At 39.6% G+C, this 26316-nt stretch overlaps 1 protein-coding gene across 1 annotated transcript in view; it reads right to left on the bottom strand.

Annotated features, from left to right (window-relative positions):
* Positions 1-26316, bottom strand: part of LOC144823470 (carotenoid-cleaving dioxygenase, mitochondrial-like) — a 323728-nt gene that overhangs the window by 90094 nt on the left and 207318 nt on the right. Inside the window, exons 7-9 of the mRNA XM_078682009.1 lie at positions 9668-9828; positions 6993-7160; positions 4824-4961 (exon numbers count right to left, since the gene is read on the bottom strand). Coding sequence (XP_078538135.1) covers positions 4824-4961; positions 6993-7160; positions 9668-9828 — 467 coding nt within the window. The remainder of the gene's footprint in view (positions 1-4823; positions 4962-6992; positions 7161-9667; positions 9829-26316) is intronic.

Here is a 26316-nt window from a genome sequence, read left to right as displayed (position 1 = left end):
ACTTTAGTGCAGCCATTCCGGATACAACCACAGTCTTTCTCTGCTGGAGGGCTTTAAATTCCAAAAAAGACCAAACGCAGAAATCTTGATCTGGCAAAGGCACAAAACGCATCCGACTGACAAGAGGACTTCTATGGGCACAAATTGAACTTTGTGCACTCTGAGGGTTTCCCATCAAACAAACTGCATCAGTAGGATTTTGCCAAACTGCTATTCAGCGTTGAGAGAACTTCCTTAAAGAAAGTGTGCAACCTTGCCCTGCTGGAGGATTTCAACTTCCATCTCCTCTACACCCGACCGATCTTAATCCGGCCACCATACCATGTGTTAAGAGATTAAGAGCGGGAGACCGCTCTTTTCGTGCCAAGGTCCCTGCTCTCAGGAACTCGGTCCCCCTTTCAATCAGGAACATCCAGAACCATTTTCAGTTCAGTAATACACTGAAGACCTGGCTTTTCTCCAGTTAGGGTCCCTCTCTTCACTCCTCTGTTTTAAGCTGTTGTTGCAGTCTGTTGCAGTGGACTAGTGCTGAGAAACCCCGTTGCTGTGGCAGCTATTCTCTTTACAAATATAATCACATAGAGTAACATCTCAGAGAAAGACTAAGAGCCTAATTACGACTTTGGCAGTGTGGGAGCGGGCTGCCATGCCACTGTCCCCAAAGTAGACCACAGACTGGCCGCCAGATTAGGAGTTTACCTGTGGTCTGGCAGGAGGTCTTTTGGAGGTCCTGCAGCACTGCAGTTCTAAGGCTCATAAGTAACCCTTAGAAAGAAAGCGCCGAGGGACTGCCAAAGCCCGTTCCTGCATGGTATGGACTGTGAAGTCCAGGCAGTGCAGGAACAGGGGGTGCATGAACATTGGCAGGCACACCATGTGCCCCCTGCATGCACCCGTAGGCTTTGAGGCAACGGGGGCCCTCTAGGTCCTCGTTTGTTTCCTCAGCGCCATACTTTTCATGGCAGGCTGACCGTTATGAAAACTGTGACAGTGAGGAAACCCAAAATATGCTTGGCTGTGTCGCAGCGGCACCGCCAGAATATGGCGAGCCTCTGACCACTGCGCCACCGCCGAGGGATACCGGATTCACAGCAGTTGAGGTGGTCTGCGGCACTCGTAATGCGGCAGTCGGACCGCCAGTGCGGCAGCTCCTGCCATGCCACTGCCAGTTTGGTGGTCCGATGAACCACAAAACTCGTAATCAGACCCTAAGTCAGGAGGTAAAATATTTGGCTGGGACCAACCTTTTTAGTAAATCTGACCTGAGCTCCAACTGTTGGCCTTAAATTGTGCCTAGGTCTACACGCTATTAATACTTTCTATTGGCGCTTTACCTTTTCTTGATGCTTTTCTCCTTAACTTGTTTAAAATTCATGTATGTGGTGACCTTTATTGGATTTTATCGTTTAGACATCATTTTCTATTTATTTAAACTAGAGTGGCATTTTTAATGTTTTGTGTCTTTGACTTTTTAACTAGTTTGGTAGTTCTAAATTCTTTGCACATTTTCCCTAAATTAAGCGTGTCTGCTCTAAGCCACAGCTGCCAGGGGGTGGGCATGGTTTAAATGATTGAAAACTTTGCCTGGACCTAACAGGTTAGTGACCACCCTAAATAATCATTTACTTCTTGCTTGATACAAGTTCATTCTCAGACTTGAGACATCCTAAATCCTAATTGTGAGGAGTCACATAAGGAATTACATCAAACATATTAAGGAAGTTGGGCATTTACGGCTATTTCACTTATCCTAGGAGGCAAAGACAGTTGCATAGGATTGATAACTATGGCTTTTTTTCAGTCCAAAGGTAATTCTGCCTTCTCCAATGAATTATCACACAAATGGGTGATAGCAGGACAAATAAGATTTGTTTAAGGATCTGGGGGGCACACAGTAGGGATCCTGATTGAATAAAAGCTAGGAGTGCCAAAACGTCTGCTTCTTTTGAACTCGAATGGGACAGGAGGTTCGCAGAGGTTAGGCAATCTGTAGGAATCTCATGAATATTTTGGAAGCTGGAATATATTGTCAATTTTATCTTCAAAAGAGGACACCATATTATCAAAGATAGACTAAGAGGGGGATATTTTCACATTTTCTTGCCTCAGAGTTGTTAATTTGTTTAATATTCTTAAAGAACTACAGACTGGGATTTTTAGAGGATAGATATTGTTCAGTTGTTTACACTTCTTAATCTGACTGAGACACTGCTATTTTATTCTTGATCATTCTTGGTTCTCCCTTTCATCTCTAGTCTTTTAAAGAACCTTTTTTCTGTGTGTAAGCTGCCAGAGAACCATGGTGCGCTCCATTTTGACTTTTTATTTTTAAGAGGCGCTAATTAATTGACAGTTAACACCATCCAATTATTGAAAATGTCTACCTAGTCATTAATGTTATTGGTAATTGGTATGGTTGATTATACGGAGCTGCACTGACATTTGTGGGTAGTTATTTTACAGCATATATGTACTTGAGATGGGCAAGTAGAACTAGAATTACTTTGTCATTATTTAATCTTACTCTAAAGGGGAATAGCGACATGGTCTGCTCATATAGGGGAAAAAGGTTGCTTTGCTTTTGAGTGAATCATGACTAACAAAAACTGCATTGAGAAGGTGTCCTGCCCTATGTGTTGGATTCTTCAATATTTATTTATGTAAGGCCCAAGGCGGACATGTTCAGCAAAGAATTTAATACATGATATAGAGTCAATTGGCAGCTACAATATACATTACAGATTGCCATTTGACATGTGGCTCTTGTTGATCTATATTTTGAAATAGTGTGGTATCTATTGAGCAAGGCCAGTTGCTATTTAATTCATATTTACAGACATATTTATAATGCCGATCGGGCCGTTCGCGGCCGCAAATATTCATTTTGGTATGTATGAATTCCAATTTGCAATTCAGTACCATGTTGTCCAATCGCAATTTGGAATTACAAATACATACTAATGCGGTATCAGGAAGGGGCGTCCCTTCCTAAAACCGAATCACAGTGGTATGTAGGAATGTTTTGTGACCTAACGGTGGTTGCAAGACATTAACATTTTACCACCAAATTTAAGTAGGTGGTAACCCATTTGCAAATGGGAAGGTGTCAACAGGGGACCCCTTGCCCTTTGTGAATGTATGCAAAAACTTTTTTAGAACAGGTAGTGGTCCCATTGACCACTGCCTACTCTTAAAAAATGGAAAGAATACTTTTCATTATTTTTTTTTAAACACTTCCCGTTTTCATTTAAGGAAAACAGGTTACATTAACAAAAAAAATTCAGCTTTATTTTAAAGCAATCTCCGAAATGGTGGTCTGCTGACCCCGGCAGGCCACCATCTCTGGGATTATAGCATTTCCTAATGGGTCGCATTTTGCAAGCTACCTCAGGAATATTAAAAAGGTAGGTAGATTTGGGACTCATTAGGAAATGCTAAATGAAACTCATGGAGTTTCATACATTCAAATAGCAATTACCTAATTGTGAAATGCAGAAAATCGCAATTAGGTAATCGCTATGTCCAATAATGATACATACGGTCCTTGGATCGTAATTACAGATTTAGTGGGTAGAATATTAGTGTAGTTAGTTGTCGTCATAATACACAAGTGGCTGATGAAATGTTTAGTTTAGGTTTTTGTTGTTTTCACAACCACATGTAGAAAACAAGTGAATTTCAACACACCTTCACAAAAAGCGTTCTTCCAAATGAGCAGGGAACTAAGACTCCATTGTACTAAAGCATTTTACAATCGCAAGCCCTGTGATTTGCAATTCCAAAGGATTTGCAACAGCAAAATCATATTTTAATATTTAGTAAACATATTTTCTGATACAGAAAAGACTTTACAGATCAAAAATGTGCTTTGCGATTCATTTTAAATCTCAATTGGGAAGGGGCATGAAAGGGTTGTATCATGCTAACTGCGATTCTGTACAAGATATATCAACAGTTTGATACTGCATTTGTGGTTGCAAACCACTGAATTGTTAAACACTTCTCAAAGAAGGTGGTGATTGGAAATGATGCTGGATTTTTTGTAATGCAATGTATTAGTACATAGGTTGCACCATAAAATGGAAGACTGGTTGCACGAAGTTAGTAAGCAACTAGAAATCACTTTTTGTGACTAGATGTTAGTAAACCTGGCCCTAAGAACATACACATTTGATCTTCGCTCACTAATACCAAAGCATTCCAGAACCTTGTTTCACACTCTGGTGCAGGTTTCAACCAAGTTCATATTTTGTAAATGAGTTCAACATCAAGTTGAATTTTCTGGGCAAACGGAAATTCATATTCAATGAATGAAGTGTGTGGCACAATTGTACCAAGGGGTTTGAAGCAACTTGGCTCTAAGGTAATAAAAGCTGAAATAGTTATCATTCATCCATACTCACTTCAATTAGCAGGCATGGTGTGGCCCAATTTTAAAGTTATTGAGCTTGGAAAAAAGAAATATAACAAGGTGTGTAAATCTGGGAAAATCATCTCATCTAGCAGTAATGCAGCACTTTCAGCTCTATAATTTGAGAGTTCCTCCAAATCAGTCGAAACAATAATAATAACGTGCATATTAATTTACCAGTTTGGTAAATATGTGTAGAAAAGAAATTATGCAAACCATTTTGTTATATTACCCAGACTCAACTTTCAATAAAGTTCAGAAAGACCATTTTAACGGTCACAAAAATCTAATTTAACTATGCCTAAAATACCAAAATTCAAACTTAGAAACTGGAGTTAAAGCAAATTTAATTAATATGATGTTGCAATAACCTCCTTTGTATGCATTAGAGCAGCAAGGTGATAGTTCTTACCTTGCCATCAGTTGTTTTCACAGCAGTTGCAGAGGTGTAAGGCAAGTTGTTGAGATCTTTCTCAACAGGAGTCTTTGAATCAATGGCCATGGGCAAAATAAATCTACGAGGATAATATTTTGGCCTCATGTAGTAGCTCTGCAACAAAATGCAACTAATAAATGGTTGCACCAACCACATGTACGCAACTCATTTCACATGTAATACATATGTATATAAAACATTAGCGTCTCCAGTGAACATGTTGTATGTTAAAGTTACATATTCAGAAGACATTCTGATCAACCTAATTGGAGGACCCCTGGCCCAAAGGATTGTAACCTATTTGGAGCATCAGTTCAGGACTTTATACACCTGATATGCATTTTCCCAGTGTTAGTGTGCCGTCGCCGGAATTTACTTAGGAGGAAGTTCAATGAAAGAGGCATCCCCACCTGCCGATCAGCAATATTAAAAACTCTGGACTCAGAGAACCCACAATTAATTTGTCAAATAATTACATTTTTAACCTATTTTGAGAATTTATTGAAAGAATAATATAGGTCATAATAATAATTCAGCAATTCATGCTTGTTTTTAAAAAGGTACATATTATGTAAACTGAATTCAAATTTTAAATGTGGTATTAATTGTTTATATCTATCATAGTACGTGAAGGAAATACATTTTATGCTTTGGAATATTGTAATGGTTTTAATTAACTATACAATATAGAATGTTTCACTTCACTTCACATTCTTTAAAACAACTTCAGCTATGAGGGTGTGAAAATGAAACATTTTTATATAGAAAAAATATATGTACTTACACAAACCTTTTTATTGTGATAGGTCATGAACTCACATGTGATGTTAAATATGACCTCACAAATGCAGTAACTCTTGATGTTACAGAACATTACATTTCAACACATAGTAAGCATGGAATGTTGATGGATTGCTTTTACATGTAAGACATCTTATTGGTCACTTAAAAACATTCAAGTGGGCCAAGAGTCTATATTAGTGAGCTGAAGGTATTTGGCCAGTTCATAAAGGAGTAAAGTGGGAATCAGATGTGGAGTAAAACATTATACTGACAAGGAAGTGATCAGAAAATCTGTGCTGAGAATTTGAAATGAATGCAGATGACAGTATGGCATGCAGTCATCCAGAAATGAAGGCCCCAATTCAGAATGTGTACACTAAACATGGCTGAAATGGCTCAGTTGAAATAATTGTGGAATAATTGCTAGTTATTTCAGCCTCTCCCTTTCCTAAAAGTAACCAGAGACATTCTTGAAAACTGCAAGAATTTGTGTGGTATAAGTGTGGTATGACTGCCACACCTCTATTTAAATTATATTTTGTTTTATAATGATGGAGAGTGGATCAATTAGCCTGGTTGTCAGACTCTGCAGCATAACTGGCAATTCCAAAGGTAAGATTAACGGTCCATAAGACTGAGCTTGGGATTTGCCCACTCAGAATCTGAGTATCCAAGTATATAGTAGGAAGATGTTCTGAATATGCAGTTGGCTAGAGACTGCTCCAGTGACAAAGGAGAAGAACTGGGTGAGGAGCTATGCACTGAATGTGGAGAACAGTCTAACATAACATAAATATTTGTAAAGCACACGTTCACCACCAAAGGGGCATCTCAGTAACGAGTAACAGATGTTTATTGTTACCCAACTCAATGGTACTCATTTTATTGACCTTAGAAAGGATGAGTGGACCAGCCAGGATTTGAACCTGTGACCGTGAGTTTGAACACAGGACCCTGAAGTGGATGCATTAGTCCACTGAGCCACCAGAACCGGCTTAAGCAGAGCTCTGTAGATTTACTTGCCAAGTATATTACAGATTGGTGTATCGGTGCCTCTCTACAGTGTATATGTTTTCTTGTTTGTACATTTTTATCCCCTTTCCAAATTGTTGAAATTTTATTGTGTCGTGTTTTTCACTTCAATATTGTTTTGAAGTGCTTGAACGTAAGATATATTTCTCTGTGGAAATGCTTGCTGGTTGTGCAATAGCTATTCGGGTCTAAGCAGAGATTCTCCTTGAACAGCGTTCTTAGGTAATCAGATTGTGTTTACTAAATTGGTAGTGGTACCCCTTCCCATACTGATAATCCAATTAATGACACAAGAAATTTCATGTTTAGAAAATGAAAGAAAGGATTTACCTTCTCTAAATCTGTGCCCTCTTTGCGCAAATTCTGCAATTGGTAGGCTCCATAAGCTCCACCTTCATCTTGGCAACAGAGGTCAAGAATTATGCTTCCTTGGTCTTCAAAAGCATTGATTTGATGGAACGAAACAAATGGCTTGCTGTAATACTTCACAGGGTATAGCTACATGTGTGTAAAAAAAAATACTTTTGTTTTCCAAAACAAAAACAAAAAACACAAATGTTATGACAAAAATGTATATTCCAAAATTTGACAAGATTAGATAATGGCATCCTAATGTCCTTGTTTCTCTGAAGGTCACTTTATAGACTATGTAGCCCAATTCAAAACGTCCATAGATTTAAATGGTCAATGATGTAAGAGAGAAGAGTTATTCCATGGACCAAATCATCGAAACATAAAACATTACACACACATAGGTAACAAATGTTACCAAGTCAAGGAGCCATCCGACTTATTATGGGAACTTTGACATCTTCCAGTAACTGCATCGTTTCTCCTCATCTGAGCTGCAAAGATGACTAATGTTGTAATGATTAGAAAACACAAAATTCATAAGATCATTTTGTCTCAAAGAGATTCTACTATGTAAAATAAAAGTACAATATTTATTTCAACAAAATCAAGTGCATGGGTTAGGGCCTTCTGTAATTCTAACTTTATATACACAGTTCTTGAATTTGAGAGTCACTTTTTGGGCTGAAATAAATGGGTGGAATGCCAATAAGTCTTTGGTCCAACAACATTCTACATGATGAGCAGAGATTATTGTATTTGGAGATGGACTACTGCCAGAAAGATGAACCTCACATCCACTTATTGATCTACTCGTTCCTTAGTCTTCCTAGGATCCGCTATATCTGTGTCTTCCTCACCTATGAGCTGCTCTGTGGAATTTTGAATAATGCAAAACTGAGATGTGTTCTTTGACTTGGTTTCCACAGTATCAGCTTTCAGACCATCTGCCTCTGGGCATCTTTGGTTTGTTACTTTTACTACTTTAGGGTTAGTGCTGAATACCAGGTGGTAGGGCTTCACAGAGTCCTGGTAATTCAGTGTACGCAAATAGGAATCCTTACATCATTAAGGTACATCAGAGGTGAGAGCAATTCTAGAGAAAAAGTGCTATCTTTTTTGGCACAGACATTATATGAGAAAGGATACTAACCTATCTACCTCAGAAAGATGAACACTAAATGTAAACCTGCCAATAGTTGTTCCACATATCACAACCTGAAAATGTAGCTCTCCTGAGCTGGAATGGGTTCCAACCAGAGAAACCATAAACTTACAATCCAGTCCATTGACAAACCATGAATTAAATCCAACCATATAATATACAATTTTTGTAGGAGAAAATAGCAACAAAGCAGGCAGGAATTATAGAGGAAAACAGACATGACTGAGGGGGTCAATCAGAGTTTGGTGGAGAAATTTACCGGTGACGGAACTACCCAAGTTGTACCATCCTTGACTTGGGGTCCTGAATGGCAATGAACCGTTAGGTATAGTGACAGTCTCCAGGTAACTATTTAAGTCAGGGCAACTTTCACTCAAATTACCTGTCCTTGACCACCATGCAAGGCACGGAAATCAAACAATGGTCCAGGGCACAAGGACATAAATCAAGCGCACCAGGTCCATTTATTGTTTTGTTTATCAAAAAAAGACCCCTGCATTGGGAGCTTGTTTTTGAAACGCAAACAGAAATAAAGTGGTACGTCAAAACAACATAACACCCACACAACATGTCTCTCAGCTTCAGGGCAGTGCCCAGCTCCACTGTAGTCTCAGCTACCCCTACAATGTTAAACATATTTATTTTCTGGGATGTTTTAGTGCTACCAGGGTGTATTGTATTTTACTCCTGTTCTGGATTTAATCCTGGGCTTTAATAATTTCCGTAATAGTCAGTTAATGCACATTTAATTTAGTATGCATTTTCTATATGTATTGTCCTGTTGCGGTATCCCTTTAAGGGTAGATTGTTGGTCAGTTAGCAATTTACAAATAATAAAATGAACCAAACTAATCTTGAAGTGATATTTCATCACTCATCCATCAGAGATTGTTAAAAAGAACATTCCAAAACAATTCCTTTAGCAGGTCTTACTTAGAACTCAGATCTGAAAAAAGACACATTTCTCATATAAAGATCGCATTATGCTTTATCAATGCATTCCAATACATCACACTATTTAAATTATTATATGAAGATTTGTAGTATGGGACCCACAGACAATACGAGAAGATTACATCTTCTATTTTTTCTTAATCAATTTAATTGAGGATCTAATACAGTTGATGTTATCAAGAGAGAGCACAGCATGCTTTGTGGGTTACCAAAGAGGCGTAGAATGAATGGAAAGACTTTGATAGCTTTCCTATCTGTGCAAATCTAAATATTTGTCCTACATCATTTTGTTCCCTATTGTTTGATCTATTTTTCTCTGTTGCAGACTGCTTGACACACTCTTTAAAGGAGTTTTAAAATAAAGGAGGTCTGTATGAATAAATGAACACGTATGTTATTTCCCCCTTTGTAAATAAAAAACAAAAAAATGTTGAATCCTGTCAAGGTATACACTTTAAAAGGTCAGATATTGCAAAACATTACTTTAAAAAATTACCCATAGAAGCAAAAGTGTAGGATGCTGCATCAATCATACCTCTCCAGTATGTTTATTTACAATGTGGAAAACTGTATTTTCTTCTGGTGTCCACTTGATGGCCCCAGAAAACCCCTTTCCTCTGAGTTGCGCAGTAATGAGTCTCATCAAATCAATCTTCAGTGGTTGCTCAATGAACACAACATAGTTCTCTGTCATTCCTGAAAGAGATAAAGGGAGAATAAATATCCAAAGTTATTTATTTTTTAAATAATTACTTTTTTTGATTTCCAAAGGAGCCTTTGTGTATACCTCACTGAGCAAAATAGTTCTCTAGCAATACTTTTTTTTCTGTTGTGACATTACCTTGTATGTGATATGCAGTATATCCTGTTTAATCATCAAAAATCCCACTTCGCTGTATGCTGACCCACATGCTTTGCCTCTGGGCATTTTCTTACTCACATGTATCATCTGGTTTAATCTGAATACATCTATCCATTTCTCTCAGTCAAAGTGTTTTACTTGAGGAGACGAATGCCTCCTCCAAATTGATCTCATACTACCTGCTTTGGTGCATCGGATGCTCTGTGGCTCATTCTAAGCAGTGTCAGTTTAGGCCCTTTCCCTACCTCCCACTTCAATACCTAATTTTGGTCCAATACCACTTAGGATCTGCATTTCAATATGAAGCATATGAACACTGAGACATCCTGTGTTTTACTACAGCTCGTGCTGAAAAACCTAACTCTAATATAATAAATTCTGTGCAAGCCTTTTTAACTGCACATGCCCTACTTTGGTGTTAATCCCCTCTTCAAGATGTAATATAAATACATTAAAGTAGGAAGTAGGGTTTCTAAGAACCTATAGATTGAGACATCAGTGTTTTGTTTTTTTCACAACTCTTTTTATTAGTCTACACCAATATATAAATGTAAAGCCCCGATCACCGGGTTCTGTTGCACACAGCAATGAAACGAGTACAATAGTGTCAGACATTTTCATACAATACGAATCTCCCCCACCCCCTCCACCCCCCCGGTTGCGCTGCTACCACATACCAGTTTACTGAGAACAATAAGATAAGTAATAGTACATACTAGGACTATCAGAGCACTACCATCGTGCTCCCAACTCTTCCGAGTAATTAAAGTGTCAGAATGGGCTCATTTTCCGGGGAGGGGTCCAGGTCCAGTCCCCTGTAGTCCGCCCACCTTTTCCAAATCCGAAAGTGGTTACGGGGACAACCCCTGGCTAAGAAGATAGGTTGCTCCAGCCCCATGCAGAAGTCCATGTCGTTCCGCCATGCAGCCAGAGGCAGGGCCAGAGGCGCCTTCCAAGCTCTAGCTATGTCACGTTTGGCCAGTGTCAAACCAAGCAACAATAAGTGACGTTTATAGCGATTGCCCCCCACCCCCTCCATAACGTGTAACAAAGCCAGCTTTGGTTCTCTAGGCAGGTCCCACTCCAGCACGAGACATCAGTGGTTTTGACAAAAAGATATGATGGCACCCACTTGATGGTTTAATTATTAGTCCATTATATTTTAATCTCAATTTCTGGAATTTCATCTTAGTCTTTTCAAAGCATAGCCAAGAAAATCAAGCTAATTGGGTGTTCTACATTTCATTTGACAATAAAGGAAACAAGCAAGCATCACTTTACAGAGAATGCACACTTTTTGCGGTTGAGCAGCACTGAATACCACCACTCGCCTTCTGGTCCTCATTTTTATCTCCATCCTGAAAGTACAGGAACTGGAGATGTATATATTTCCTGGGATCCTCGGTCCACCTAATGACAAGACAATAACCTTCACAAAGTAGTATTAGTAATACTATCAGTTTGAAGCTTGAAAATGATACTCCAGTGTCCCATTTTCAGAAATGTTAAAAGGTGACCATATCACACTAAACAGGAGACCAATCTGACAAACTACTGGTAAGGCTTCATGTTAGGGTTACCATAAAACTAGGCATCTCCTTAACATACTTGTGAAAAAGCTAAAACAGAACAACAAAACCAATAAATAGTTTGCTCAAACTGTGCTACCAAAAATATAATCCAGATAAACTTTAGCAGCAATGGTATGAATCCAAATCTCTAAATTATAAATGTGCATCCCAGGAATAAATCAGCACATCTCATAAAGTATAGGAAAAAGGAGAAGAGAAAACACTGAGAGCATATACAAACACAACAACAGTTTTTCATTGTATTACTAACTCTATAGTTCATTTGTAATGCAAGACAAACACATTCCTGTCTCAAACCAGACCCCTTAGCACTAGCATACAAAAAACAATTTATACAGACAATGTACAAAAACTTCAGATAAGTTAAAAAATGGAGAACCTACATTGCGTAGGCAAGGAAAACAGGCACAAACCTTTAATTCCTTTTGGGAGAAAGCCCAATTAATTGCATATCACATTCATCAGCCCATCTATAGTGCTATATCTTAACGTTGTTGTTCCCTTTATTAGTTTCTATAGACCATCAGGAATAAGTGAGAGTTAAAAATTATTCAACCAAGGAAATAGTAAAAAACGAATAAATATTATTTTCACAAAATATTTGTGTTCTCTGGTACAATCACCTATTGCCTATTACATAAAATATTCTCAGTTTCAATATTGTATTTACTTTATATTTGAGGTAAAGGTAAACTGCATTACTACATGTCAGTATTATCCTAGGTGCTCCTATATGCAAGTTGTGACCTTTCAATTCGACAATAAGGATCAATTGTTCTCCACAGTAACCTAATAAAATTATTTTATCTTTTACAAACTCGGACAATTTATTTCTCTAAACTAAATATTATACATAACTTAAGACTTACAGCTAATCAACCTAACTTTTGAAATTAACATCTGCCAATATTCAACATTAACTAAATTCACTTATGTTAATCAAACATTCAAATTATAAAAAGCATTATACCTCATTCAATTTTTGTTCAAAAACCCCTATAATTGTCATGTAAAATGCACATCATGACAATATTGTGCGTAATGATTTAATAACCACAGCCTGTTTAATGGGCCAATAGATGACCTATAAGGGAAAGGCCCTTGTTATTGATATGGAGGATACTCAAATAAAGAAGCTAACATTTAAGGCAATAATAACACAATTCTGCATTAGGTGATAAAGAAACATAATTCATAGAAACAAGCAGACATATAATTTCAGGATAAGCCATTTTAGGCCTGTTTATGCAGCAAGAATTCGGCCATTTACATCTTACACAAGACGTACCTGTTATTACACTAGAGAATCCACACATCCTTAAACAAACAGTCTGCTCTGTTTTCTACCAATAGCAAGAATTCCAAGAAGCCATCAATGAATATTCAGTCTGAAACAAATGCAGCTAGTATTTCATATAAAACAGATATAGCGAAACGGGGGACTATGTATCCCATCACAATCAATCATTGAACAATTTAAAGAGCTGAATATTCAGACATTCAGGTCACACGCAGGGAGCACTGCTTTCCACTTGAAAATCCGAACATCTTTAAACAAACAGGGTGACCTGTTCTTGGAGGTCACACACAATCCACATAACATCAATAAATATTCCATCTAAAACAAAGAAAGGGAGATCATAATTCATATAGTTTACCAATTCACAACATCCTAAATCTAATGAAGCTGCATAGGAACTAATATTTAAAACTTATAAAATACTTGCTTGCAATTAATGTACGGAAAGGACAAGTCTATTGCTTTTAACCCCTATCATCTGATCTCTGGGAGATTCCCACATGTGGTGGCTCCAAATCTATAAACAATCAAAAAAGGACAACAAAGAAAACCACAAAGGGCCTCAATATGATGTCGACCGGAAAGCCATCTGACAGCTCGTTGGAGGCTTTTCCCCGGCATCAGAGGTTAACATCTGACCGCCATATTACGGTACTGGCATTTGTAGGGTAATCTAAGGGGGAATTATGCTCTTCTTCCCCTAGGCTCATGGAGCCCATCAGGGTGGCAGTCTGAAAAGTAATCCGCAAATGGTAGCGGAGCCTGCCTCGACTCCACCATCGAGATTGCAATGTTGCTTTCCGCCTGCCTTTTCATGGTGGTCCGACCGCCATAAAAAGGCAGACGGAAAGTGACTTTGGGGGCCCTATTAGGGCCCCCTTCCCCCTGGCCTTCGCTTTCCAAACACCCATGCACTGTGTGGCAGGCATTGCATGCTGCCTTGCACAAGGAGCATGGATGTTTGAAAACATCAAAAACATCAATTTTTCTATTGCTGCTTGTACTTTGACCCTTTTCCGGCCACCGCACAAGCTGCAATGGAAAATTGATGTTTCCGACCACCGATAGGGTGGTTGCATCCTAATTCGGCAGGTGGAACCGCCGACTAATTGTCGGGCGCATTCGATCCCGCTACTGTGTCAGGCAGACACTCGTCCGACCAACATCGTAATAGGCCCCAAAGTGTCTATCAAACCAAATCAGGAAGCGCCATCATTAAATCGCCAGATATCATAATCCTTATTTCTAAACATCTGCATACAATAAAACTGTGGTGATCTGGCTGCATTACATCATTTCTCCCTGTCATTAGAATCTAGAATGTTTCATGTGATTCCTGTTATTGGGGATTCTGTTTCACAGTTTCTTGTGACTGCTACAGCTGTGACCAATAAATCTGAATCCTGAAGTATACATGTCTGGTGATTTCATACTTCATTACAATTTGGCGACGTTTTGGTCACAGCAAAGAATCCACGCATCAAAAAGAGAATTTCTTTCTATCATGCAAAAATTTTCAAGGAAGAAAATTATCCTATTGGAACAAAACCTGGAACAAAATCGTTTTTACTGCACTGAAACAGGCCTGTATATCTTCATTTTTACGCTCAAGCACAGCGTTTAATAATTAACTTTAATTTTAGCTTCCTGGATTTTCTTACTAAAGACTGTGCTGATTCACATGTCATTTATTCAAGCAAGGAGACAATTTATCATTATAAAATACCTTGTTGTGCATTTGAATTTTTAAATCTGGAAGATTGAACTATTCAGAAGGTTTAGCCAAGAGAAAATTATGTGTTTTCAACCTGAAGCTCTTTCTTTTCTGTGCAAGTATTATTGCCTTTAAACCATTCTACGGAAAATCGAGTTATAAGAACTTCACTAAAGGAGGCTGTAATTTATTTTGAAGGAAGCGCTTTTATTTGCGAAGATTTTCGGTAATTTAACTTGTCTTGTTAAACTGTTGACAGTGTAGATTTTCCTAGTACTTATGAAGGAAAGTCTTAATTTTATTAAAGACATATTAACCACCAAAGAAGAAGAAGTAACAACAGGTTTGCAATAAAATGTTTTGAAAACAGAATCATTTGACCAATCTGCTGATTTCAGGATATCCTCCAAACGAGAGCCTGCCCAAAAGGCTTTAGAGGCCATAGCACCCCTAGCGGAGTGTACACCAAAGGCGGCAATGTCAATGCCCGCGAGGGACATGATCCAACGCACCCAACGGGCTAGCGTGGCAGAGGACACAGGATGATGGGGTTTGCGAAAAGAAATGAGCAATTGCGAATGAGAGGAGGTCCTGAGATCAGCAGTTTTTTGTTCATAACTTTTTAGGCATTGACCAACACAGAGCTGAGGTTGGGAAGGGAAATAGGGATAAAACACAGATTGCAAATCGGTTTTGGTACGCCTGGAACCTGAAACAAAACACCAGAAGGCGAAAACTGTCTGGAAGACAAATCCACAGCTTTGACATCAGAAACACGTTTGATTGATATTAAGCACAATAACATGGTAAGTTTGGCTGAAAGCATTTTGAGAGAGAGAGCATCATTGTCAGGCCATGAAATAAACAATTTGAAAACCAAATTAACATCCCATAAAAAGGAATACTTAGCCAACGGAGGTTTCGAGAATCGGACTCCTCGGAGAAGACGACACACTAATGGGTGAGTATCTACCGGCTTATTGTCAATGGGACAGTGGTTCAGAGATATAGCGGATCTGTAAAGGTTGACAGTGCGGTAAGATTTACCCGTGCTAGCTTCTGAAGCTAGAAAGTTAACCACAAAACTTAGAGGGGCTGAAAAGGGATCGACAGACCGTTCCAGACACCAGCTTGACCATAAAGTCCAAGCTGACTTTTAGGCTCTGGAAGTGCCCGGGGCCCAAGCTTGGCTACTAAAGAGTGGAGCTTCCTGTGAAACGATGATGTCAGAAGAGGAAGACTGGAAATTTTCCATGCTGAAAGAACCAGGGATTGGTCCAGGATCATGGCGTGGGGAAGACCCTGAGGGTCTAGGAGGAGATCTTCGCTGAAAGGAAGAAGTACCGGAAAGACCACCGCCAGCTCCAGGAGTGAAGGAAACCAGATTTGAGCTTGCCAGAAAGGAGCCAGAAGAACCAAGGAGGTCGACTGACGTCGAACTTGAGCAAGCACCCTGTTGATCATCAGGAATGGAGGGAAAGCATAATTGAGGTGTAGGGACCAGTCCTGGAGGAAGGCATCCGTCGCCAGAGCCAGAGGATCCGGTCGCCAGCTGAAGAAAGCGGGAAGTTGGGCATCGAGACGGGAATCAAAAAGATCGATAGAGAAAGGGCCCCATTTCCGGGAGAGAGAAAGAAAGACGGAGGGAAGAAGCTTCCAGTCGCTTGAATCTCGAAGATAACGAGAGTGCCAATCTGCAATGGCGTTGAGATTGCCTGGCAGGTACTCCGCCCGAAGGGACAGTTTGTGCTGGAGACAGAATTCCCAAAGGCTCTTTGCAAGTTCTGCGAGTGGTTTGGATTTTGTGCTACTGAAATAGTTTATGTAGCGATCCGCAGAAACATTGTCCATCCGAAGAAGAATGGAACAACTTGCTTTGTTTTTTGCTAGACTGCGAATTGCAAAGGAGCCTGCCAGCATCTCTAAACGATTGATGTGCAATGACAACTCCTCTGGAGATCATGTACCTCCAGTCGAGATTGAACCACATCGGGCGCCCCAACCGACAGACTGGCATCTGATTCTAAGACAAGATCTGGGGCCATAGCGAAGATCGTTCTTCCGTTCCACGCATCTAAATGGTCGATCCACCATTGAAGTTCGAGGCAAGACTCTAGGTCTAGCTGAATGAGATCGGAATACGCCAGTCCTTTGCGGAGATGTCTTATCTTCAAACGCTGTAGGGTGCGATAATGAAGAGGGCTGGGGAAGATGGCTTGAATAGATGCCGATAGAAGGCCCACCACCCTTGCAGGAGAACGAAGGGACACTTCGGAGAGCTGGAGAATGTGACGGATCTCTGTTCGAATGGCTGCAACCTTGGATTGGGGAAGATAAAGAGAAGCGGTGGAAGAGTCTACACGGAAGCCCAGAAACTCTATACTTTGAGATGGAACTAACATGGATTTTTCTGAATTGATCAGGAAGCCAAGATCGAGGAGAAGAGACTCAGTAACACTGAGGTTGGCAAGAAGAGACTGTTTGTCGGTGTGCATGAGCAAGATATCGTCCAGATAAATGATTAGACGTATAACGAGGGACCGAAGATAAGACACGACAGGTTTCATCACCTTGGTGAAGCACCAAGGAGCGGAAGAAAGACCGAAAGGAAGCGAACAAAAGCGGTAGGTGACACCGAGCCACTGAAATTGAAGATATTTTGTGTGAGATTCGTGAATGGGAATCGAGAGATAGGCATCTTGCAGGTCTAGTCTGACCATCCACTTGAGATTGATGACAGGACGGACCTTTTTGTTCTTTTTCCGGACCAAAAAGAGAGAGCTTAGGAAACCTGAGGGATCGAAGGGAGCTATTTGGATAGCTTGTTTGAGAAGGAGATTCTGAATTTCTTGTGACACGAGCAGAGCTACGTCTGCGGAAAAAAACAGAGGATGAGGAACAATAGCCTGGAAAGGAGGAGCGTACAATTTTATGAGATAACCTTGTACAGAATTGAGGACCCAAGGGTCCGCTGTGAGAGTGCGCCACCTGTGAAGAAATAGAGACAGACGACCTCCGATTGGAGGTGAGGGTCTTACCTTGAGTACTGGCGTTGCTGTTGTTGCTACGGAAGCCTTTTTGTCCACGGCCACGGAAGCCACGACCTCGCTGGGGGTAGAACTGTGGCTTGTATTCCTGATAGCCGGAATTGGCTGCACCTCTGGAACCTTGGTTTTGATAACCTCGGCCGGAAGAGCGGTTACTGCCTCTGCCGGCCCTGCCAAAATCCCGAGGGGCGAAAACTTTTTTAATGGAGAATTGGGCTTTGTCTAAAGAGGCAAAGGTAGAGACATAGCGGCTGAGGTCCTTGACAAGGGAATCACAAAATAGAAGTCCATTAGCCTTCACACCAGGATCCTGGGAAGCCAGGTTTGCCAACTTCGGATCTAACTTGATCAGCAGGCCCTTGCGGCGTTCATGAATAATGGCAGCGTTGGCATTGCCCAAAAGGCAAAAGGATCTTTGAAGCCATAGAGAAATATCCTCAGGATTGAGGTCAGATCCCTCTAGGTGGGCCGTCTCCGCCATGTCCAGCACACGGGCCAAGGGACCAACAACATCCAATAATTTGTCCTGACAGGTGGACCAAGCTCTGTCAACGCCCTTGCGAGGATCCTTGCCAAATTTCGAAAAGAAAGTAAGGAGAGGTTGATCAATGGAAGGAGTGACAGTAATATGAGAAGGTAAGGAAGGCTTGGGGCATTAAGACTTGAGCTTTGCTCTAACAGATTTGTCTAGGGGAAGACGGAGTTTTGAGGAGATATATTCACCCACATGGGGGTGGGGAACAATTCTGTAGAATTAGGGTGTCGGATAGAAGAGGGGTCAAACATAGGATTGCCTTCCGAGTCAAGTATGGGTTGGGACGCAAAAGCGTCAAGTCTAGCTTTCTTGGGAGAAGGAGGATCAAGAATCTGAAAGAGGTCTGCCTAATCGTCAGTGTCACCCATATCATCATCATCATCATCCGTGTCAGGGATGGAATCAATGACCAGCTTCTTAGGAACCTCCACGTTTTTAATCTTGGATTTACTTTTTCCCACAGTAGTTTTAAACCCCTCCGTGGTAGGAGGCCTTGGAGGGACCGCGCCCTCAGTCTAATGCGAGGACAACTCGCGACTCAGAAGTGACACATTTTTATAAATAGTAGTGGAAGGTACCAGTTTACGCTTTCGGCTTTCCGCCGCAGAATGGGCCAAAGCTTTGGTCATGAGACTCATAAGAGAGTTCTCCATGTGTTTAGAAACACGATTCATAGAAGCTTCCACAGCTGTTTCCACAGAAGAATTAATGAAATGGCTGAGGTCATTTTTGAAAGATTCACTTTCATCATTATCGAGCTCAGGGGAGCTTGAAACCTCCATAGTGCAAACGAAAAGGCAGTGAGGAAAGGGTTACAGAGCTGGGAAGGGGGAGTGAGCGTGTTAAGAAAGAGGGAAAACACTCCCCTGGGGGGCGGGAACTGTGAGAGGAGAAGAGCCGATAACGCAGAGGAACAGGAGCCACACAGAACAGCCTCGGCAGACACACGGTAAGGAGCAATGCAGCCAAAGGAGGTGCGCAGCGGGAGGGACCAACCGCAAAAGCGCGTGAGGGGGGAAGACGGGTCCGAAAACGGGACCGGCACAGAAAAGGAAACGAGCGCGAGCAGCACTCGAAGACACCAAAGAGGAACGAGCGTAAGTAGCGCTCGAAGGGCACACAGCACAAATCAATTATTAAACAATAAAAATGCAATAAACACGGTAAACAGGAGAGAAAGTAGAAAATATGACTTATCTGACTGCGTAGAAGCAAGAAAAGAGGACTACTCGTGGTCAGATCTGTTCATATATACTATTCATGCTGTGATTGGTGCACTGTTTGTTTTGTTCAATCCCATTGGCCAGTAGTTTTTCTGCTGTGCCTTCTGGGTATTGTAGTTGTTCACTTATCTTGCTGCTATTTGAAATAAAGCAAGAAAAGAAGGCATAATAGGAGCCTCCGTTCTTGACATAAAATTCATTACCAAAGGTAAATACTTCGTGTTGAGAGCTGAGCGCGAGGCAGTTGTGAAGCTTCAAATGCATTTCAGAAGCACTGTTTATTGTTAAGAAAGCGCGAGATTTGCTGCTCTTATTTTACAAATATTTCTGAAGCCTGTTTTCTTTTTAATGCGAGACTGCCTTTTCTAAAATAATCTTAGCCTGCAGTGTGTTTCTGGCCATTAGACTGTTCCAGTTTCAAATGTAAACACTACTTTCAAAAACAAACACATCCTGCTGTGCGCGTGCTTTCAGCGCGAGGGAGAAATTGACTGTTTGCCTCGATTGATTACATCCTGCTGTGTAAATATTCAACGCCGGGCTGGAAAAGACTGTTTATTCATTAAATACACAAAGTCTAATGTGGGCACTTTGACAAGCAGCAATAAATGAAGTCGGCTGTTTCCATCGTGTGAACTGTTAAGAAGGAAACCAAGCCCACAGTTTAACAAGCAGTTTAACAAGCACAAAGGGGAATTTACAAAAGGAATTTTCAAAATAAAAAGGTTTTTGCTCACTCAGTCGAATCTTAAGCTTCGAGTTACTTCATGTGAGGGGCATTTATTTCTCAATCGATCACAGTTCCTACAGCAGTCTTTGAGTAACTCTAAAAGCATAAAAATCAAAGAAGGACTAAACAACTACAACGCTGACCTTCATAAGTTGTGTGACATGAAAAATGAAATGAAATGAAATGAAAAAGGTTCTTAATAAAGCGCACTGTGACCAAGCGGCTTCCTGGCGCTAGAGGTAAAGAAAACTGAGGGAGATGGGAGAAGCCAGAAATGATTAGCAGGGATAGGCAATAGAAAACAGATGGGTTTTTAAGGCCCAGCGGAATTGGGAATAGACAGTGATGGATCTGATAGGAAGGGGGAGACTGTTCCAAAAAGAAGGACCCAAAACAGAGAATCTGGTGCCTCCGGTTTTGGATCTACGAAACCGAGGTACATTGGAGAGGAACTGATTAGAGGAACGGAGGGAACGGTTGGGGGTATAGGGAGTGATGAGAGAGTTAATAAAGGCAGGGCCGATACGGGTTCGAGCCATGAAGACCAGACAGCCCATCTTAAAGATGGATCTCTGAGAGATGGGGAGCCAATGAAGTGCTTTCAGAACGGGGGTAATGTGGGAAGACTTTTGGAGGTGAAGGATAAGGCGGGCGGCCTGATTCTGAACAGCCTGTAGACGGCGAAGTTCATACGCTTGAATGCCCGCATACAGGCTGTTCCCGTAATCGAGACGGGAAAGAATCAATGCCAGGATAATGAGCTTAAGGGCGTCAGAAGAAAAGAAACGGGACACCTTTCGGATGATTCGGAGAGAAAGAAAGCAGGAAGATACAACCGAGCTGATCTGGCACGCATAGAGAGGTCCCGACTGACTTTAATGCCCAAGGTCTTTGCCGAGGCCGCTGGTGAAGGAGGAGGATGGATGGAAGGCCAAAAGGCGGTCGACCAAGGGGAAGATGAAGAGCCAGTCAGGACCAACTCCGTCTTGTCCAGATTGAGCTTCAGTTGGTTCCGATTCATCCAATCTGAGATAAAGACCAGGGTGGAGTGGAATTTAGGTAGGGAGTGCACTGGAGAGGAAAGATCAAAAACAAGCTGGAAGTCATCCGCGTAGTTATACATGGAGACCCCCATATCAAGAAGGGAAAGAATAAGAGGACGGATATAAAGATTGAAAAGAAGGGGGGACAGGGAGGAGCCTTGGGGAACTCCACAGGGGACCAAGCGGGAGGGGGCGGAATAACAAGAAAGATGTACCGCCTGAATCCGATCTTTAAGAAAGGAAGAAGAATTAAACAACTACAACGCTGACCTTTATATTTTTAAATAGCACATCCGTGATGTGCACACGCAGAACACTAGTTTAATTCTCATTCTAGCATAACATAATTTTTTTTTTCCAACAGGAGTAAGAGTTTTATTAAGAAATTGCACTTTCATGATGTGTATATGCAGACCCGAGCTACAATACTTTTTACACCTTTTATAACTTGTGTTATGCACATATTGTTTAGAGCAATAATTTTCATTTTTAGTGAATATTCACAAACTGAATTGAATTCATAGGTATGTAATTAAGTTTTCTTAAAGTTATATTACTTTTATGCTATATGACTGTTCAAGAAGTGTAAACTATAGCCTTATGTCACCTTTACACTTTCTGTCACTGCAAGTTTATTTAGTATTTACTCCTTCTTGAAGAATATTTTCTCACTTTAGTCATGGCTACAATGCAAAATGTCGGTGCTCCTCCTCCTTTTCTCCAGACTCCTGGTGTCCCTCCAGTGCCGTGGCGGAATTGATACAGGGCTTTTACTAAATATTTAGGAACAATTGGTGGTAATAGATGGTTCCATGTTTAAATATTGATTACAAAAATATAGTTAACAAAAATATAGATGTAAAAAGATCGCTTACAAAAATATCGACTCCCTATACTTAAACAGGTAAGTACAATAATATCGACTCAAAAATATAAATATAAATATTATAACTTAAATTAAATAATTAAATAATATTAATATTATTAACAAAATAAATTACATTACATTTATATTTTAACTATTTATAGCAAATAAACTTAATTTAATCAATATAAACTTATTAAATGTGTACATATACATATATTTTCTTAAATACATTTTATTAATATCTTTATTTAATTAATAAACTTTAATAATTATATAAATATAAAATAAAAACATATAAAACTCCAAAGGGTGCAACAGTAGGGAAAGCGTTGGATAGCGTAGGGGTAAAAATTACTATTCCCACTCCAAAGGGTGCAACAGTAGTGAAAGCGTTGGGTAGCGTAGGGGTAAAAATTACTATTCCCACTCCAAAGGGTGCAACAGTAGGGAAAGCATTAGATAGCGTAGGGGTAAAAATTAATATTCCCACTTCAAAGGGTGCAACAGTAGGGAAAGCGTTGGATAGCGTAGGGGTCAAAATTACTATTCCCACTCCAGAGAGTGCAACAGTAGGGAAAACGTTGGATAGAGTAAGGGTGAAAATGACTATTCCCACTCCACAGGGTACAACAGTAGGGAAAGCGCTGGAACCCAAAACAATGAAAAAAAAAAACTATCATATTTTTGATTAAATTTCATTTCCAATATAAACATAATTAATATATACATTTATATATATTATTATTATTAACAAAGATAATAAAAAAATATTTAATTACACATTATTTAACACTATAATATCCACCACACACACCTAAAAATAATTACACAATTACATTTAATATTTACTAATTAATTAATGAAAATGTAATTATTTTTTTAATTAATTAATTAATTATTTAATTGACAGCTTTCACACCATATACACTTATAAACACCACAACACAAACCTAAAATTAATTACACATTTACAATTACTAATTACTAATTACTAATTAATTAATGGTAATTAATTCATAAAGTATTTAATAATTAATCAATAACAATTTAATTACTTCACACCATTTACACATATAAACTCCAACACACACCTAAAATTAATTAAACAATTAACATAATTAATTAATGAAAAAGTTGGGCATGTACTCGCTATGCGTACCAGGCAGATAGCGGCTGAAGGGACTGTAAGGGAAATTAGAGATGGAAATGGTAATTTGCAAACAGATCCGGAAGAGATTAGGGAAGTATTTAGGAAATATTATCAGACCCTATATGACTATCAATATCCCTGTAGTAAGGAAGAGATCAGGGAGTACCTGGAGAATATTCCAACGGAGAGGGTTTTGGATGCAGATGTAGATGGATTAGAAAGTGAGTTAGAGGTGGAAGAGATCAAGGAAGCTATGGGTAGACTCCCCTCAGGAAAGGCTGCTGGTCCAGACCAGATACCTTTAGAATTCTATAAAACTTTCTGGGGTATGCTGGCTAAAGAGTTAACTAAAGTGTTCCAAGCTGCCCAACTTGGTGAGTCTATCCCAAAGTCGTGGGGGGGTGCAGACATTGTTTTAATTTTAAAAAAAGGTAAGCCGCACACTGAGCCTGGGTCATATCGCCCCATCACATTAATGAACAATGACACCAAAATATATTCAAAAGCTCTGGCAATGAGATTCGCTGAGGTGATAAGTGCTCTAGTCAGCTCAACTCAACATGGTTTTATTCCTGGTAGAGGAACAACTCACCACACTAGGAAAGTTATAACATTGTTCGATGCCGCCAAGGTCACAGGAGACCCGATGGCAGTAATGTTGCTGGATGCTGAAAAAGCGTTTGATCGGGTCTCCTGGGACTATTTGTGGTATACCTTAGCAAGATCTGGATTTAGGGGCGGTTTCATAAAAGCTTTGCAAACTCTATATAAAGAACCGGTTGCGGCTTTACGAATCAATGGGGGCACCACGGGTCAATTCATGATTAAAAGAGGTACACGGCAGGGGTGCCCATGCTCCCCCCTACTCTTCGCCATGTATATGGACCCACTGATCCGTAAGTTAGACTTATGTCCAGAGATAACTCCGTTACCAACACTGCTGGGACCCTGTAAGATATTGGCGTATGCTGATGACGTGGCAGTGGTCACTCCAAACCCCACGGAGGCAACTGTTTTTATAGAAGAAGAGGCTCGCAGATTTGGACAGATATCGGGTTATGCCCTAAATGCTTCCAAGACTCAGATTATTATAAATTCAGCGACAGTGTGTGACGATAATCGTGTGGTCCAGTCAGGGACCTATCTTGGAATAAATATCTCAGCTGATATAAATAATTTGGTGGGAAATAATATCGCTCCAATAATAAGCAAAACAAAGAAAGATTTGGATCGTTATGAAAATTTACACCTATCATTAGTAGGTCGGGTCAACATTATTAAAATGATGATACTGCCAAAATTTTTGTATATATTTAGGGCAATTCCACTTCTATTTGATAATAAATGGTTTAAAATATGTGAACAAACGATCAATCGGTTTATATGGGCTAGAGGAAAGACACGCAGGGCATTGAGATACATGTCTCTACCGCGGGAGCGTGGGGGCTGGTCTTTACCAGATTTAAGAGTGTATTATTGGGCTGCTGCATTCCAAAATATGTTGGGTTTGGTTGGGGGGGCTGACGTGGATGGATGGGACAATATTGGTTCACTTGCTATTTATGGTTTGGTCTTGGGTAAAAATGTGGAAAATATTTTTTTGAGATTCACTGAGGAAAGTTATAAAAAAACACGGTTTAAGACTATATTGGCTGCTTATAACGTTTGGAAGGGAATAACAAAAAAGATAGGAATTGGGAAATATAATTTTTATACTAGGTTTAAAAATAATCCTTCCCTCCCTAGTATGGTTTTTTCAGGAGCTGTATTTCAAGATTGGGAGAGGCGGGGGATAAGAAAGATCGGAGATATTCAGGGCCCCCAAGGAATATTACAGTTTGTAGAACTGCAGGATAGATATACTTTAGATACAAAACATTTGTTTAAATACCTCCAAATAAGGAGCTGTTTAATAAACAGGAAAGGAGGGCCTTTGGGGTTTGATAGAAATGTATTGTTGGACCTTATAGAAGTAGGCTCCGATTGTACTATAAAGAGATTCTATTTTGAGATGACATCATTAAAAAAAGACGATATGGAGAAATGGATTAATAAGTGGTCTGAAGATTTGGATATAGCCAATGAGATTTTTTCAGAGTCATTAGAGATGGGAATAAAATTGTTGTGCTCATCATCTCTACAGGCTCAACATTATAAGATCTTATATCATTTGTATTATACGCCTGGGAAAATTGCTCAATGGGGGGGTCTTTCGGGAACCACTTGTTTTAGGTGTGGCAGTCCGGGGGCGGATTTAATACATATTTTTTCACTCTGTCCACAATTAGATAGTATAAAACAGGATATCGAGAAATTTTTGCAAAATGCACTATCAATCACAGTAGAATTGAATCCAGCAGTAATGCTATTAGGAGTTAATCCCGAGGGTCATGTGAACAATGAAAATTTTGTATTTGTTGTAATGGCTATTCTTAGACTGTTAGTGGCTTCGGTATGGTTGGATCCTAACCCTCCCACATATCATCAATGGCTGGGCAAGGTATTATCTATACAAAAGTTAGAATCTGCTGTGTATGCCAGGAGGGGGAAAAAGGGTAAGAAACTTGGTTTGCAAATATGGGAGCCCCTCATTCGATGGAAAAAAGGTCCTGATCATTGAATATTGGATTGTTGGGGGGGGGGGGAAATTGAGAATGTATTGTATAGAACTTTATGTATTTAGTGTACATATGATTTATTTTGGAAAAATTAGGCATGAATTGGTACCATATTGTTTCCTTTGTTCTTCGTATATGCTCCTATTGTAATTATGAATTTGTGCTGTTTTACATGGATTGCTATTGTGTCCTGCCCATGACTTAAGGGAAAAAGGGGGGAAAACTCTTCAATAAAAATATTTAAAAAATAAATAAAATAAAATTAATTAAACAATTAACATAATTAATTAACATAATTAATTAATAATTGACTAATTGAAATTAATTTACAAATAATTATTAAACAATTAATAATAAATTAACACATTAATTAATCAATTAATTTTACATATTTAAATTACTTCCCACCCTATTCCCCTATAAACCCACAACCCGCTACGGAACTAATAACACAAAATTCAACATAATATACATTAATAATTAATACAATTCTACAACATAT

The sequence above is a fragment of the Lissotriton helveticus genome, chromosome 3_1 (assembly GCF_964261635.1).
Source record: "Lissotriton helveticus chromosome 3_1, aLisHel1.1, whole genome shotgun sequence".
Classification (NCBI taxonomy): domain Eukaryota; kingdom Metazoa; phylum Chordata; class Amphibia; order Caudata; family Salamandridae; genus Lissotriton; species Lissotriton helveticus.
The sequence above is the reverse complement of the archived record's forward strand: the minus strand, read 5'-3'. Positions and strand labels throughout refer to the sequence as shown.